Here is an 18,284-nt window from a genome sequence, read left to right on the forward strand (position 1 = left end):
GAATGATTGGCTAAGTTCTTTTCTTTAAAATGAGCTTTTATATAGAATAGCGCAATATCCACTAAACGTGCTCAAAGCACTTTATAAAAGGGCGCCGACCAACATCAATACATAACATGTAGAACGAGACATGACGCGGTATTACAATTTTTTTCAGATACTCATTTTACACTTGAGTACGGTGAGAGAATGTGAGTAAAGAGCCTTTTCTAAGGATTTAACTATGCCCAGGAATTTTCCATCTGAAAGCAAGTGTCATACCACATAGCCAAGTTCGCTACTCTTCTCAAGAAAATTGTCCAAAAAAATCTCTGCCCCCTGAAAATTCGACTCCCTGGATTCCCATCCTTGAAGGCCATGCTGGAGAAGCAGAGAACCCCTTAGGGGGAACTGGGGTAGCAACGCATACTTATCACACTCCCCTCTAACCCACACGAGCCCATCCCTAAGACCAGGGCAATATTCCGTACCATTGTGTGTCTGTATTTTGTACCCCAGAATTCTGGGATAACCCAGAAAAGTTACACTCATGAACTGGCCAATCAATGAGCAGGGATATCAAACTAGCCAATCCATGAGCAGGGATATCAAACTGGCCAATCGATGAGCAGGGATATCAAACTGGCCAATCCATGAGCAGGGATATCAAACTGGCCAATCGATGAGCAGGGATATCAAACTAGCCAATCCATGAGCAGGGATATCAAACTAGCCAATCGATGAGCAGGGATATCCAACTGGCCAATCCATGAGCAGGGATATCAAACTGGCCAATCCATGAGCAGGGATATCAAACTGGCCAATCGATGAGCAGGGATATCAAACTAGCCAATCCATGAGCAGGGATATCAAACTAGCCAATCCATGAGCAGGGATATCAAACTGGCCAACCGATGAGCAGGGATATCAAACTAGCCAATCGATGAGCAGGGATATCAAACTAGCCAATCGATGAGCAAGATATCAATGCCAATCATGAGCAGGGATATCAAACTAGCCAATCGATGAGCAGGGATATCAAACTAGCCAATCGATGAGCAGGGATATCAAACTGGCCAATCGATGAGCAGGGATATCAAACTGGCCAATCCATGAGCAGGGATATCAAACTGGCCAATCGATGAGCAGGGATATCAAACTGGCCAATCCATGAGCAGGAATATCAAACTAGCCAATCCATGAGCAGGGATATCAAACTGGCCAACAGATGAGCAGGGATATCAAACTAGCCAATCCATGAGCAGGGATATCAAACTCCAATCCATGAGCAGGGATATCAAACTAGCCAATCCATGAGCAGGGATGTCAAACTGGCCAATCGATGAGCAGGGATATCAAACTGGCCAATCGATGAGCAGGGATATCAAACTAGCCAATCCATGAGCAGGGATATCAAACTGGCCAATCGATGAGCAGGGATATCAAACTGGCCAATCGATGAGCAGGGATATCAAACTGGCCAATCGATGAGCAGGGATACACAATGATCAAAATGGGTGACAGAACAGGTGCCATATTGTAAAAATGCAATTTCGATCTTCTAAAAATATTGTCAAGGATGTCCGTACTAAACACTTTGAAATAAAAGATCAAATGCAACCAAAACAATTTAGGTAAGACTCAGAGAAGAACGAGTACATCAAAGGCCAATGAATGGAGACAAAAATATCTCGGAATATGAAGTAGGGATTTACTACCCAAGTTAAAAGCTATACACAATTTTCTCATTTTTTATTAAAATGATTATTTTAGTTTAGTGGGAAATATTGAGCCTGAACGGGCCCCAATTTGTCAAAAGGTCTTAAATCAGAGATTTTACAGTTTCAGGTTTGTGTCAGTGTCATGTTGGAAGGGTGGTAATTTTCAATGTGGTGGTTTGTGGACGAAATGAGAAAAGGGTGATTTGCCTATGTATGACAGAACAGCTCTTGAAAAATATTTGTCCATGTTGAATGTATTCGTGGTTTGAAAAACCTCGACCAAAATGTTGCAAGCAGGTTCAAACAATAAATAAACAGATGGATGGATGCTAAAAATTTAATAGATTTAATGTTTGTTTACTTTAAAGGGCCATTGAGTTTGAGTACTAAGTCTGCAACCAATTGAAGGTTTTCTCAAACTCAATGTTTCCTGTCTGTAAGCTAAAATTTAAAATGATAAACAATGGATTTAAAATTTCATTCGCATTAAAGTAAATTCTCAATTTCTATTCATGTGCTTGGTAGACAGTCTAATTTTAGTTTACCTTTCAGTAATTTGATTTCGATACAACATGTAGTAATAAATTAAATTTAAATCAATAATTTTGAAATAAAATGTTTTCTCTAAGTTCTATGATTATGACTTGTGAATGATGATGATGATGACCAAACCACATTCAATGAAGTAATGAAGTCAATGAGTATGAGTATGAATAGATAGAGAGTATGAGTCCATAAAAACGTTTTTATTCCATAATAAATATTCTTCTATTTGCTATAAAAACTCAAAGTTTTAAAGTTTGTCACAAGTCGGAGTACAGAAGCTGTTGTTAGTTTTTGGCTCAAGACAAGAACTCAAATCGCTCAGTCATCAATCTATAGTCATAGTACAGTTTCAGTTACAATATTGACAGACAGTGACAGTGACAGTACAGCTAGGCAGTTTAGTGAGCAGCAGCAGTGGCAGTCAAATTTTGACCCAACTCGCCCATAGGAAAGTTGTGACTGGAAATTGCTGTTCGCGTTTTGGGGGGTTCAATTAAAGATGCATAACTTCGTTATAAAGAGGAATATCGCAGATATTTTGGTATCATTATTTTCGTTTTTCAATTTCCTTTTAAATGGTGCCAATTAAGGAAAAATCCATTAATGATTCCAAAAGTTATATGGGTTAAAATTTGGCAATTTTCAAATGCATTTATTATTTTATTTACCGCGTGTGTTTTAAAAATTTAAACGCTTGTTTTTAGAATAACATCTAAACTTTATTCATGCCAAATTTCAGGGCTCTATATCGATGCGCAGACACCTTTTAACTCTGCGCCGAAATGCCTTGTTTACATTATCTTCTCATCATGGCTGCCGGGCGATATCGATATTCATATCGATATTTTTAATTTAGTTATGTATTATGTTAAATTTAGTACATTATATTTTCAGTACTATTATTTACTATGTTTTTATTTTGAATACATACTTTCCAACTTTATTTATAGGCATTTTATAGTTTTTGTTTTAAAAGTTCGTATATTTCTTCTCTTTGTGAAATCCGATATTAATAATATCGATACTTTAAAAATACCAATTGCTTTAATTTAATTTTACTTTGCCATCAAGTCATCAAGTTTCTTTCCCATATGTTTAGATATGTTTATCATTTGTATTTATATTTTAAAGGCCTTAGCCTTAATAATTATTATGGTAAGAAGTTCTATTAGTTTTGACACCCCCATACATTGAGAGAGAAGGGGGGGGGGGGGGGGGTAAAATTATATTAATTGTCAGTTCAAATGATGTAATAGCAATAAACCCAAAGTGGTTCAGCAGAATTTTTTAAAGTATTAAAAGCCAGAACTTTCCTTCTAATTATAATAGGGAATCTGTTTCAATTTATTTGAACTTCTTCAATCTACCATTTTATTTATTTAAATTAAATTAAATTGCCATAGGTAAAAATAAACTCATTATGTCATTACACAACATGTTTATATCTTTTCATTTAAATACTCTCAAACCCTATTTTATTCTCTATGTATTAATTAAAAGAGGGTAATTATTTGCAATTGTTTCAGTGAGATATTGGGGATAAATCCAAAAGTGATAGAGCACATTCTTTCTTACGTCTAGCCGAGTTTTTTATTATGTAACATTTGCGTCATATTATGTAATAATGTGTTAATTTGAAATGTTTATCTTCCTCTTTATTAATGTAAATGCATTGTCCTCGATAAGACGAACATTTTGGTATACAATATATGATAAGAACTCCATATTGACTGTTTTAACCATTTTTTATTAACATCACTCGTTTTCGGTCACAACTTTGCAATGGTAATTTTGAGGTAAAAATCGGTCTGAAATTTCAGACTCTGAACTGCCGTAACTACATTTCTAATCAAGATAGAAACAAAATTCAAACTGTTTTGTAATCTGTGTTGCCAGCTCTTTCATATGACATTGGTTTCAAGTGTGTGCGGTACATTTAGAATTTCTATTAAACTCCCTAGTACAGCAGGCTGCTCACAAGGAGCCAGGCCAATAATTGACAATATGTGATGAAAACTACAAACCTTTTCTTCGTCGGGCCCTTCTTCTAAATCCGACTTGTAGCGCCATAACCTTCTGAGGGTGTCTGGGTCCTCCATAAGTCAACTTTTTCAATGTTTAAAACCAACAGAAAATCATAATTTTTTTTTTTGCCTACTTGACACAGTTCTCGAAGATCAATCTCAGAATCTCACTCTATAGGTATAACTCATTGGTTTTGGAGGTGAGAGTAGTCGAGAGAAACAGTGTGAACTATGACATGACCTTCAAAGGTCACATAGACTAGTTCCATAAGTTTTTATCCTACATAACTTATTAAGAGCAAGCACACACACTGACTTTTTGGGTGAACCTGTATGGAACCTGTATGGGTCACGATCATAGAATTAAACCACGATAGCGGAGTTCATAGAGTGCTCGCATCAACAAACAAACGGACCGATAGCTATCTCAAGTGCCAAGATTGTTTTTCTTCTAAACACCATCTATCAGCTGTTGAGTATGGAGAGAAAAATAAAGTGAATAGATGTGACTCATATAAGGGAATAACACAAAATATATGAGCCCTAATATATGAGTCACATCTACTCACTTTATTTTTCTCTCCATTTCACTGGCTCATTTAGGCACCTCTAGCTGTTGAGTAGTTGCGTCTGTTGGATCAAGCGGAACGCACTCTGATTTATCTATTATTGTTATTATTATATTATTATTATTATTATTATTATTATTATTATTATTATTATTATTATTATTATTATTATTATTATTATTATTATTATTATTATTATTATTATTATTATTATTATTATTATTATTATTATTATAATTATTATTATTATTATTATCATTATTATTATTATTATTATTATTATTATTATTATTATTATTATTATTATTATTATTATTATTATTATTATTATTATTATTATTATTTATTATTATATATTATTATTATATTATTATCAGTCATAATTCCAATGATGACAGAGAATACGAGGACGGTTAGCCTAAAACTGTAATAATAGTACACTTTTTTACTTTATGGAATTTCTTCAAAATACCAGAGGAGAAAGTAAACATAAATTGTTGTTTTTGATGTCGCTAAGTGAGCGGAGGGAATTTCAACCATTGGCTTTTTAAAGTTTTGGCACAACGAGAAAAGAAACACATTCCTCTGCCTTTGAGTCATTTTTAATAAATCTTTGATAAGATGTCCGTTGATAATTTTTCAAGCGGAACATCAGCTTTGACAAATGCTCTCAAACAAGTTTTCTACATTCATAAGGATGTCGTATCAGGTCAGTCAGTGCCAAGAAGAAGAAGGCCACAGTCGAGTTCAGTGCAAGACCATAAATAAGTGCCACTCACTCACTCTTACAATTACAATCCAACACACGCACTCCTCACTCACATTACATTTTCACTGACAAAGTATCAACTCCTGCTTCAGAAGTTTAAGTTTTAAGTAACTCATGAATGAAATGAATGGGGTGGCTTTTTTTAAATATCAAACTCAAACTAAACTAAAGATCACAATGATTAAATGAATTTGAGGATGCAGACATAAAAATTAATAAAATAAATAGAGTTGCATTTCATAGCTATAAATTATAAATGACCTCAGCTTTGATCTTGCTTTTGATTGACTCCGCTTTCTCCATCCAGTTCATCCCATCGTAATAAATACCAGATTAATGTGCTGGGTCACAGTGTCCTTCAAATTTCAAAACTAAAACGAAAACGTCTATAGAATCTCTGAATCTTGCCTCTCAAACTCAAATTCAAATGAATTCATGATGGTAGTTTAGAATTGGAGGGAGGCCTTCCAAAAGCTCCTCGTGATAAGGGAAACAACTCAAATATTCCCTCAACTAACACTAACCCAAAGAAAAAATGAAAACTAATAGTACTTTTAACTGACTCTAACAGGAAAAACAAACACCCTGGTACCTTTGCTAAGACATGACGACTAACCCTGATAGAAAAAAAAAAAAATCCTCTGACTTTGACATTGATGAGCTAAATCAAAAAGACAAAAAAGCCTAGGACTGCTTTCAATACGAAACAAAACAAAATTTCGACGGAAAAACCAAAACAATGGTCGTATTAGGAAAGTGTAAACTTTCACTACTCTATCAAGGTTTGTTCTGGAGTTTTTTAAATGCTGCTATACGTTGACAAATTGAATAAATAAACATACGACAAAAGATCCACAGTCAAAATACAAATTGAAAGACAAATGCTAGCACAAGGAGCTTTCGGAAGGCCTCCCAATTCGTATTGCAATTGCAATACCAGGCAGGGAAAGAAAAGTCTTTTATGATTTATTTTTTTTGCTTCAGTAAGTAATTTTTCAAAAATTGGATCATTCCTCCACTAGTAATGATCACTGGTGCTATTGCAATGCACTAGGATTGTATTGTACATTCCAAAAGCAAAAAATTATATATACAAAAATAACAAACAAGTAAAATGTTGGTTTATTTGATTGGCATGTCCCTGTTGTCTCCTATTTGATTGGCATGTCCCTGTTGTCTCCTATTTGATTGGCATGTCCCTGTTGTCTCCTATTTGATTGGCATGTCCCTGTTGTCTCCTATTTGATTGGCATGTCCCTGTTGTCTCCTATTTGATTGGCATGTCCCTGTTGTCTCCTATTTGATTGGCATGTCCCTGTTGTCTCCTATTTGATTGGCATGTCCCTGTTGTCTCCTATTTGATTGGCATGTCCCTGTTGTCTCCTATTTGATTGGCATGTCCCTGTTGTCTCCTATTTGATTGGCATGTCCCTGTTGTCTCCTATTTGATTGGCATGTCCCTGTTGTCTCCTATTTGATTGGCATGTCCCTGTTGTCTCCTACTGCTACTGCATGCCGTTTGTTTCTCACACAATAATGTTGCAATTTTAATGGATTGATTCTAGGACTGTGATCAAATATCTGCACTGTATTTTGATTCCCATTTGAATGTATTATGAATAATATAAATTTCAAAAATTCTCTGTAACGTTCTCTTTGATTTTTTATTTACATTCGCAAATTATTCCTCAGAACTTAAAAGTAAGCTTGATTCACTGAAAAACGAGAATGAAAACCTGAAACAAGAGAGAACATTGACCAATGGGTGAGTTTTAACAAATTCTTTTTTCTGTTTAGATCTGTAATTATTCTACCAAATATTTTTAGTCCAGCTTCTATCCATGTTAAGCCTTCAGTTTTTAGGTCCTCCATCAATGGCCTTCTCCAGATATTTATAGGCCGCCCTCTCTTCCTCATTCCTGCGGATGCCATGTAAGAGCCTGCCTGGTAATATTTGCCGATGGCCTTCTCAGGGTGTGGCCAAGCCATTGCCTTCTCATCAATTTCTACTTCTTTTTTTTCTTGGCCTATCATTTCCGTAGATCTGCATTTCTAATTTTGTGATGCCATTTAATTTGTAGTATATATTTTTCTCATACATGATGCTGATATTATATTGGTGCTAAAACGATCAAGGGCATTAACTCAATAATAATGAAACATAACACTTGCCAATATTGGTGGTCCGTGTGGCTGTTGTGTATTGTATTTGTAAATGTCAACCAATGTCAACTGTAGGATTGTTTCTGCCCATGAATATTTACAAGACATATTGGATTTCTAGTTTGATGGCCATAGAAAGGGACCGAGTCGATCATAGCGTCATGTACAAATATTTTATTGGAAAACTTGTTTGTTATGCTTGGACTAGCATTTTTTAAAAATTAATTATTTCTCTCTCTCTCTCTCTCTCTCTCTCTCTCTCTCTCTCTCTCTCTCTCTCTCTCTCTCTCTCTCTCTCTCTCTCCTCTCTCTCTCTCTCTCTCTCTCTCTTGACTTGCAGGTGATAGTATTGTAAATGTGACTGTAACCTGTAAACAGTACTGTGTCAGAATGGGCCCGATTCTTACATTGAAGTTACAGTAAATTTTATGTTTCATTAGGAAGAATGAGGAAACATTTCTTAACGCTCTCCGAGTTCACAGTGATTGAAAATCGAACAAATTTGTTTGATTTTCCATTCATGTCAACTCGAGAGCGTTACAAAGACAAAAATTAGAATTTGACCTATCTGGTCACATACACGTTAAACCCTTTCTGGCATCAGATCCACCCAAACATAACACCGGTTTGAGGCAGTGGGTTACAAATGGCCGCCAAAACCAAAGGAAAAGTCGTCCTTCAACGCCATTGGGCCCATGTAGCAAGAGTTTATCCCGGTTTCCACAGCATGAAACGGACAATAGCAATTGCTTGCTACTCTTTGGATAGGATACTTGTCTATCGCTAAGTACTTATCCCTTTATCTGACAGGCCCAGCTAACCTAATCACTGCTGGTCAGAAGAACAACTTGTCTGCACTCCAGGGTTGATCTTGGTTCATTTGCATACGAGGCAAGTGCTCTTCCAACTGAGCTTTTGGGACCCCTCGGACTTAAAAGGAAAACAAATGTTTTTGTTTTATTTTCAGTTCCAGTCATTGCGAGGCGTGCAAGAGTTTGAAAGAATTGAACCAATCCTTACAGGAAAGCTTCCAACACCAACTTACGCAGAAAGATGTCATCATCAAGGGTCTTGGTAAACAGGAATTTAGATTTTATATCAGTATTAAGACAAAATGGTGGATCAGGTTTACTTATTTTCTGTAAGTGCAAAGGACAAGTTTTAAACTCTGGTGGGGTTCCCAACCTCCCATAGTGGGCAGGGAGGTAATTGCTGTATCTTTTATTCCCCTTTATCTGTTTTCCAATTGCATTCTGTCTTTTCTTGGAACGAGATTACTAAGTTTTGTCCTGACCCTGGCCGGAGTCCTTGGCTGGGAGGGAAACAGTTGAATGTATAGTTTATAGTTTTGGGGGATGATATTTTTTTCCTTGTAAATCATCTTTCTGTTATGTATTGTTATTTTTATTTTTTTTTAACATATGATTTGCAAACATTTGAGTGTATTCCTCTTAGTGGTGACTTGTGCTGGTGTCTTGGTGAAACATTTAGGTAATCTCAAATTAAATACACTGATAGTGTGTTCCTGGAATCTACATCTGTTCCCTATCTGAACCATTCCCCCTTGTATTACTTTTTCCTCAAGTCCTTTTAATTGTACATCTAGAATGTTTTTACTATTCCATTTTCTTCCTTTTTACTGGCGCTGATATGACATAAATGTGTTGCAAGCGCCGTAAAACCCTTAAAAACAAACAAACAAACAAACAAGTTTTAACAAGAGAATTTCTAGAGGGCAATCTTGGCTGCCATACCACAAGACCTCATCTGCCCTTCTCTGGCAAAACACATATTTAAACATTTAGCCAGAAAACTCGTCCTTCAATTATCGATTGATTTAAATGGCTCTCATCTTGGCAAAAAAACTTCGACAGAAGTTCCAGGTTTGAGAGTTATTTCCAAGATGAGGGCCATTTAAACTGATTGATATTTGAAGGACGAGTTTTCTGGCCAATTTTTTAATCATGTGTTTTGCCAGAGTATGACAGGCATTGCCTCTTGAACAAGTCTGTAGAAAACTGTACCAAACAAATCAGAAAGAAAAATACAAGAACAAAAACATCCAAAAACAAAGCCCACCCCCCCCCCCCTCTCTCTCTCTCTCTCTCTCTCTCTCTCACTCTCTCTCTCTCTCTCTCTCTCTCTCTCTCTCTCTCTCTCTCTCTCTCTCTCTCTCTCTCTCTCTCTCTCTCTCTCTCTCTCTCTCTCTCTTTCTCTCTCTCTCTCATATTTTTTCTTTCTTGCTTTATCTAGCACTGTTTTATTCACACTTTTTCAGATCTTCATCAGAGATAATTCAGAACGTCAAATAAGGAACAGCGTCACAATGTTCACTGTAGAATACTCAAGACTGGAGTGGACTTTTTAAAGATTAATTAACTCACGTTTATATTTAACTTGATATGCAAGGGACATAATCTATACAAACATTTTATATATACAGTAAAGAGTAAAATATTGGATTGCCTCTCTTACATTCATTACACACATGATGTATCCATACAGTCGTGTCTCTCTGATCCGGAACTCCGCAATCCGGATGTCTCCATTATCCGGAGTTGTCTGGGGGCGGATTTATTTTTTTTCTCTTTATTTGTAGACTATATAGGGAGTGATTCTCTTATCCGGATGTCTCTGTAATCCGGACAAAATGCTGGGGACGGGGTGGGGGGGGGGGGGGTGTTCGGATTGGAGAAACGTGACTGTTTACAGAGATGTTTTTGTCTGTTGTCAGTGGCCAGTCTGGATGGGTAGATACTTATTGACAGACGATGGCTATGGTATGACTTTTTTTGTTGTTGTAATTTCAGAGGAATGTAAATGTTGTTGCTCGAATCTCGAAGAAATAACTAAGTTAACTACGCCACTACCACATCATCTCATTCATCTGTGGTGTTTCATTCATCCTGTTTTGTTGATAAAGGGGAAACCCAAAACGTTCATTTGTTCTGTTTTTGTAATTAAATTGAAGCTTACATTCAACTTCACATTATTATTTATTTCTTCGAGCTTCGAGCAGCAACATTTACACTCCTCTGAAATTACAACAACAAAAAAAGTCATACCGTAGCCATCGTCTGTCAATAAGTATCTTCACATTATTATTTATAATTTCAGAGGAGAAGTTGAAAGAAAATCAGGCAAAAATTGATGGCGTTGAACCGATCCAAGCGTTGGATGTAGACAGAGGCAGCTCGTATGCCACAAGTATCAACACAAGTTGGGTTGATGATGTCATTTCACCCAGGCATGACAAACATTCTGGAACGTTGGTGAATTCCCAGAGTGGCGGTTACACAACTTGCAACAAGCTTGCCAATAGTAGTAAACTGAAACTTCCCAAAGAAGGACAAAAACGCAAACGCTATGTGGAGGTAAGGGAATTGGTTTTTTAGATATTTTGGTGGCTTCGAATATCCCATTATATTTGATGCTTACTCTTTAAAATGTAACACAAAAACGTTTGTTGTTTATATTGACATTTTATCAGATAATGAAAATAGTGGAATACATATTTTGTTGACAAAATGTTGAAATTAGGCCCAGGCTTAGTAGGAAGGAATATTTTTGAACCACTTAATTAAAGATAAAAAACTGAACAACTGTATATAGAAGGTGCCAGGCAAAGCAAGAAAGAAAAGTACAAGACAAAAACCATCCCAAAATTCAGTCGACCTTGACTGGGGATCGAACCTCAGACCTTCTGATTACCGCTCAGATGTGCTACCATTACACAACAGAGGCTCCCGATAGTTGGGACAATTTTAAAAAACTAAATTCTTCACCAGGGTATGCGTTTTATGCTGTGAACCCTCGCTTGCATCAAACAACACATTCATTGAATACACGCTTGCATCAAACAACACATTCATTGAATACACGCTTGCATCAAACAACACATTCATTGAATACAAGTAGACAAAGACATTTGAGTTGCTTCATTTTATTTTTTTAAAGATAATGTAGTTTTTGACCTCTGACCTCTAATACTGAGATTTTTTATTCACACCTTTGTACATTGTGGATTTAGAAACTGGTTAATTATACTTCTTATCACTAGTGAGGCAGTGAAATTTGGGATTGTCTTTTATATTTATTGTGGTTTTACTACTTCCTGTTTTGTTTTTTCGTTTTAAAAAAATTAATAATTTCCAAAAAAATTACGCCTATCTTCATTTTTACCCACTGGGAAGAACAAGTGATACACTCTTTATCCACAGTTGGGGTTATTTGTTATCATTTTGAGCATATAATGTGTGGTGGTTGCTTCCCTTTGCTTATCATGTGTGGGGGTTGCTTCCCTTTGCTTATCATGTGTGGTGGTTGCTTCCCTTTGCTTATCATGTGTGGTGGTTGCTTCCCTTTGCTTATCATGTGTGGTGGTTGCTTCCCTTTGCTTATCATGTGTGGTGGTTGCTTCCCTTTGCTTATCATGTGTCGTGGTTGCTTCCCTTTGCTTATCATGTGTCGTGGTTGCTTCCCTTTGCTTATCATGTGTGGTGGTTGCTTCCCTTTGCTTATCATGTGTGGTGGTTGCTTCCCTTTGCTTATCATGTGTGGTGGTTGCTTCCCTTTGCTTATCATGTGTGGTGGTTGCTTCCCTTTGCTTATCATGTGTGGTGGTTGCTTCCCTTTGCTTCGTTGATCCCCATGTGGTGGTTGGATATTTCTCCTATTTCAGGAGCCATTTGTGGTAAAATCACTGTGTAATGAAAAATGAGATTTGACAATAATGATGGCTATCACTTTATCAAGTAAGACAGGCTTGTCTCATTATGATAATATTTGTAACTTTGTGTGGCTATGTGGTATAATGGTATGGCACTCGCTTTTGGATTGGAAGGTCCTGGGTTCGAGCCTTGCTTGGTGCGTTGTCGAGTCCTTGGAAAAGGCTCTTTACTCACATTCTCTCATTGTACTCAGTTGTAAAGTGAGTTACCTGGCCGTTAAAAGCAGTGCCTCTGTCTGAAAAAGTGTTATAGCACCTAGCAGGCATCATGTCTCATTTTACATATATTAAGTGTTGCTGTTGGCTAGGGACCATTTGTAAAGCATTTTGAGCACATTTAGTGGTTATTGCTCTATATAAAAGTTCAAATTAAGTTTTTAACTTTTATTACCCTTTTTTTCTCTTCTTTCTTTGATTGCCTCTACAGCAAGAGAACTCTCCAGATTCCAAGAGACAGAAATTGCCGACTTCCTCTCAGTCTCAGAATGCCAGCCAGAATAAAAACACTAGCATCGACGAAAGGCAGAAATGGAGGCGAACACGATATCGTTCAGGACAGGCCCAGAGAGAGTTATCCGGTGAAACCAAAAATGTCCTTGCGCTGGAAACGGAAAATTTTTCTTGTTTTGAAAATCCAAAACACGGAAACTCGTTGCTGTTTTCTCCACGCCTGAAGGATCCGAGGTATGAAGAGATTGCAAACTTGAATGAAAATCTTCTCACTATTCCTGAAACTCTAGTGATGGATGGATTCAGTCAGGAGTACGAGGATGGAGATGAGAGTTCCTGTAGCAACGTGAATACACAAACCTTGAAAGAAATAAACGGGGGTAACTTATATCTGTCTTCTGATAAATTGATCAGTGCCGAAATTTCTCAAAGTAATTCATGTACTGTTTCAGAAAGTAACAAAAATTCAACAGATGCCTTTGAAAAATCTGATGTCAGAAAATGCAATCAGTCGGTTGAAAATAGACCTGAACGAGAATGGAAGCCGGATGGAAGTGGAGAAATGATTGAGAGGGATTCAAAATGGACCACAATGGTTCCAGATTACTTAAAACCTGAAGCAGTAGATAATGTATCAATGACTTCCCCTCTCTCTCCTGGGATTTTTGATGACGTAGCTCAACCCTTGGCAAAGATGGATACTCCAAAATCTAGTAAAAGCACCGATGCCAATAATTCTATCGAGAAACGATTCATATCGTGTTCTGTGAAACCCTCAAAGGAAAAAGAAAAGTTTTTAAGGTCGAAATCGGCAAACGACAGTTTTGATAAAATTGGATTAATGCGTCAGACGACTTTGAGCCAATCTTTTTGTAACTCTTCCAAGCAGGGGTTAAAGAAAAGCAACAAAAGCTTAAGGAGTAAATCAGATTTTGACAAAGGTAGAGAAAGAGAAGACGAAGAAGCAATTTTACAAGAAGTGCTTAAGCGATCTTTGTTAGACGTAGAGACAAGCAATCAACACGGAGTGACTAACAGCTCATCTGGAGCTCCTGAAGCCACTTCAAACATAAAATCTCCTTTCAAGATTCCTTTATCACCGACCAAAGGGATGAGGAAATCTCCTTTCAAGATTCCTTTATCACCGAACAAAGGGATGAGAAAATCTCCTCGAATGAAAGTTAAAACCAGCAATACAAACTTTGAACAAAGTCCTGTTGAAAATACCACACACCATCAATCTTTCAGTGAACGATATGATTCTACTTCTGATAATGAAGACGTTTTCGTTTCTTCACCTTCGAGTCCCAGACGTAATGTCAAGGTCGTGTCTAGTCCAGGGTTAAGGCGAAGTCCAAGGTTATCAAAGACTTCAGCCAAGTGTGAAAATCCTTTAGACAGTAAAGGAGATGTTGCCAAGAGGGCACTATTTCTGGAAGATAAAAAGAGCTTGTCGCTATCTTCCACCAAGGCGATGTCTTCCCCTAGGAAAATGAAATCGTATTCTTCAACGGGGACTTCTGACGGCGTCGTTCGAAGGTCATCGGATTTGTCTTCAGCAAATTTAGAATTGATACAAAAATGGATGGAGGAAGACACGGGTGAAGACAGGGTTAAGGTCATAGAGGATAATGAGTTCAAGGTCGCTCAAGAGGACGTTGTAAAATCCCTGGGCAATGACGTGTCTGAGAGTATGAATGCCAGCCTGGATCCCAACTTGCGGCTTTCGATGTATTTAGACTCAGAGGTAAGTTGACTGTCTAGAGATTTGGAATTATTTGACATACGCCCCAAAGACAGAGTAGAAATCTAGTGGTGTTTTCCACCCTCTCACGTCATTTCGGTTGTAAAATTTTGCCAAAAAAAATCCCATCTTATCTTAACAGTAGGTAGTCTAAACCCATCTCTGAGTAAGCAAGCGAGACCGATATTTCGGTAATTTTGGTCAACTTCACTGCTTCACTGCTCCATTAAATAAAAACCATCAAAGTTATGACAATGAAACTTCAACATTTTACACAATCTTTTTCTTTCAAAATTAGAGTCAGATTTGCTTTTGAAGGTTTTTGGTAATAAAACAAATGAATTTACGTCATGAAGGACAGAAAAGAAAGAAAAAAAAGTGTTTTGATATTAAGCCCTTATTCAGACTCTAAACAATTGAACAATAAAAAACTGCTGTAGCATGTACATACCTGCCAACCCTTCCACTTTTGGCGGAATCATTCCTATTTTCACTCTTCCTTTTTGTACTATTCCGGCAATGTCTCTAAAATTACGATTTTTACAAAAATGATGATAATGGTAAGAAGAAAAAATAGGGAAGAGTGTGTGTGTGGGGGGGGGGGGGGGTGTAAAAAGGTGAAATTCCTATTTTTTGTCTCAAATTCCTATTTTCAGGCGTTCTGATTCCACTTTTGGAATGTGAAGGGTTGGCAGGTCCGCGTCTTTGGCATCTGAATGAGGGATAAATGAAAAGATAGTTTTCAATAATTATGTGACATTTATTGGATATCTGTAATAAATAACCATGAAAAATGTTAGGACTATGGTGATGCGGCAGAACAATTTTTCATGTTGACTTATGTTAACCATATTTAATCATATCGCCTTTGTATTATTATTATTCATATTCATTATTATATTATGTTCATGTATTATTATTATTATTATTATTATTATTATTATTTATTATTATTATTATATTATTATATTATTATTATTTATTATTATTCATATTATTATTAATATTATTATATTATCATTATATCTATTATTATATATCATTATTATTTTATTTCATATTATTTTATTATTTTTTATTTTATTATTTTTATTATTATATTATATTATTATATTATTATTATTATATTATATTTTTATTGTCTTATCTATATTTTATTTTCATCATCATCATCATCATCATCATCATCATTACTATTATTTATTATATTTTTATATCTCATCATCATCATCATCATCATCAGTATTTTAGATTTTTGACAACTCACAACTCATATATTTTGTTAACTATCAGGTAACTACAGCTTCTAAACCAATGAATAAAAGGACTCCCCTGAAGGAAAGTCATCAGTGTCCAAATTCGACATCACCGTCCTTGCCACCATCCATGTCCCCGCAATCGCAATTGGAAGTGGATATGGATTCGGATATGGATGAGACAGTGGCTCCTCAAGCCATTTCCTTACCTACAACGGGTGGTGGCCACAGTGTGAGACACACCAGGAGTACGAGGTTAGTCAAACATTGTTAAAGATGGAGGTAAAACTAATAAATAGTGGTGCCTAAATGACTCAATAAAATGAAGATAAAGATAAAGGGAGTCAATCTGACTCATGAATGAACAACACAAAACAAACAAAGATGGAGGTCCTGTTCACTCCAGATAATCGTAACACCTTGGGATCAGTGAAATTGTTAAGGTGTTAAATCAAAATTAGTAGATGTTTGTATTGCAGTGATGCCAAAACTCCGGTTTCACCGGAAAAAACTCCGGTCTGGAGCAAAAAATTCCGGGCTCCGGACAACTTCCTTCAAATTCCGGTGAGGTCAATTTGTTCCAAGGATACCCCCCCCCCCCCCCCCCCCCCTCCAACCACCCCCATCATCATCACTGCCACTAGTATTACAACCATCATCACTACTACTGCAACCACCACCACATCATCATCACTACCACTACTACTACTACAGCCACCACCACCACCACATCATCATCACTACCACTACCACAACTACCATCACTATTACAACCACCACCACATCATCACTACCACTACTACTACTACAGCCACCACCACCACCACATCATCATCACTACCACTACCACAACTACCATCACTATTACAACCACCACCACATCATCATCACTACCACTACTACTACAACCACCACCACATCATCATCACTACTACTACTACTACTACTACTACAACCACCACAACCAAATCGTCATCACTACCACTACTACTGCAACCACCACTACCACATCATCATCAATACCACTACTACTACAACCACCACCAACACCATTACATCGTCATTACCATTACTACTACAACCACCACCACCACATCATCACTACTACTACAACCACCACCACCACATCATCACTACTACTACAACCACCACCACCACATCATCACTACCACTACTACCGCAACCACCACCACCATATCATCACTGCAACTACCACTACTACTACAACCACCAGCATCACATCATCACTACCACTACTACTACAACCACCACTTACCGTGTCTTCTATCCCCTTATATCTGTTTTCCAACATGCTTTCTGTCTTTGTCTTGGTGTGAGATTGCTCGGTTTTGTCCCGACCCTGGCCGGAGTCCTTGACTGGGAGGGAAACAGTCAAATGCATAGTTATTGTTTTGGGAGATGATATTTTTTTCCTTGTAAATCATCTCTCTGTTATGTGTTATTATATTTGTTATTTTTAATGTATAATGCAAGCATTTGAGTGTATTCCTCTTTGTTGGATTTTGTGCTTGTGTCTGGATGAGACTTATAGGTGATCTCAAACTAAGTGCATTGGTGGTATGCTCTTGGAATCTACATCTGATCCCTATTTGTTCCCAGTTCCCCTATGTCTTACTTTTTCTTGGGTGCTTTAATTGTAATTCTAGAACTTTTTACTATCCCATTTTTTCCTTTTTACTGGCGTTGATATAACCTTAATGTGTTGCAAGTGCCGTAAAACCTTTAAAAATAAAAACAAACAACCACCACCACCACATCATTACCACTACTACTACTACAACTACCACCACCACATCATCACTAGCACTACTACTACAACCACCACCACCACATCATCATCACTGCAACTACCACTACTACTACAACCCCCACTACAACATCACTACCACTACTAATACAACCACCACCACTACATCATCACTACCATTACTACTACAAGCACCACTACCACTTCATCTTCATCACTACCACCACCACCACTGCTACTACAACCACTACCACATCATCATCACTACCACTACTACTACAATCACCATCACCACCACATCCTCATCACTACAACTACTACTACAACCACATCATCATCACTACAACTACTACAACAACCACCACTACATCATCATCATCACTACCACTACTACAACCATCAGCACCACATCATCATTACGAGCACTACTACTACAACCACCACCACCGCATCATTACTACCACTACTACTACAACCACCACCACCACATCATCATTACCACTACTACTACTACTACTACTACAACCACCACCACCACCACATTATCATCACGACCACAACTACTA

At 37.1% G+C, this 18,284-nt stretch overlaps 2 protein-coding genes across 2 annotated transcripts in view; one reads left to right on the forward strand and one right to left on the reverse strand.

Moving 5' to 3' along the window:
• Positions 1 to 4,474, reverse strand: part of LOC144979654 (uncharacterized) — a 44,818-nt gene extending 40,344 nt beyond the window's left edge. Inside the window, exon 1 of the mRNA XM_078926484.1 lies at positions 4,271 to 4,474. Within this exon, the coding sequence (XP_078782610.1) occupies positions 4,271 to 4,345 (75 nt within the window). The 5' untranslated portion in view covers positions 4,346 to 4,474. The remainder of the gene's footprint in view (positions 1 to 4,270) is intronic.
• Positions 4,475 to 5,335: 861 nt separating this feature from the next.
• LOC144979655 (uncharacterized) overlaps positions 5,336 to 18,284 on the forward strand; it is a 26,066-nt gene continuing 13,117 nt past the window's right edge. The window contains exons 1-6 of the mRNA XM_078926485.1: positions 5,336 to 5,548; positions 7,301 to 7,373; positions 8,739 to 8,845; positions 10,889 to 11,145; positions 12,928 to 14,697; positions 15,988 to 16,205. Coding sequence (XP_078782611.1) covers positions 5,461 to 5,548; positions 7,301 to 7,373; positions 8,739 to 8,845; positions 10,889 to 11,145; positions 12,928 to 14,697; positions 15,988 to 16,205 — 2,513 coding nt within the window. The 5' untranslated portion in view covers positions 5,336 to 5,460. The remainder of the gene's footprint in view (positions 5,549 to 7,300; positions 7,374 to 8,738; positions 8,846 to 10,888; positions 11,146 to 12,927; positions 14,698 to 15,987; positions 16,206 to 18,284) is intronic.

The sequence above is a fragment of the Berghia stephanieae genome, chromosome 9 (genome assembly GCF_034508935.2).
Source record: "Berghia stephanieae isolate SIO BIC M18660-M18661 chromosome 9, UCSD_Bste_1.3, whole genome shotgun sequence".
Lineage (NCBI taxonomy): Eukaryota > Metazoa > Mollusca > Gastropoda > Nudibranchia > Aeolidiidae > Berghia > Berghia stephanieae.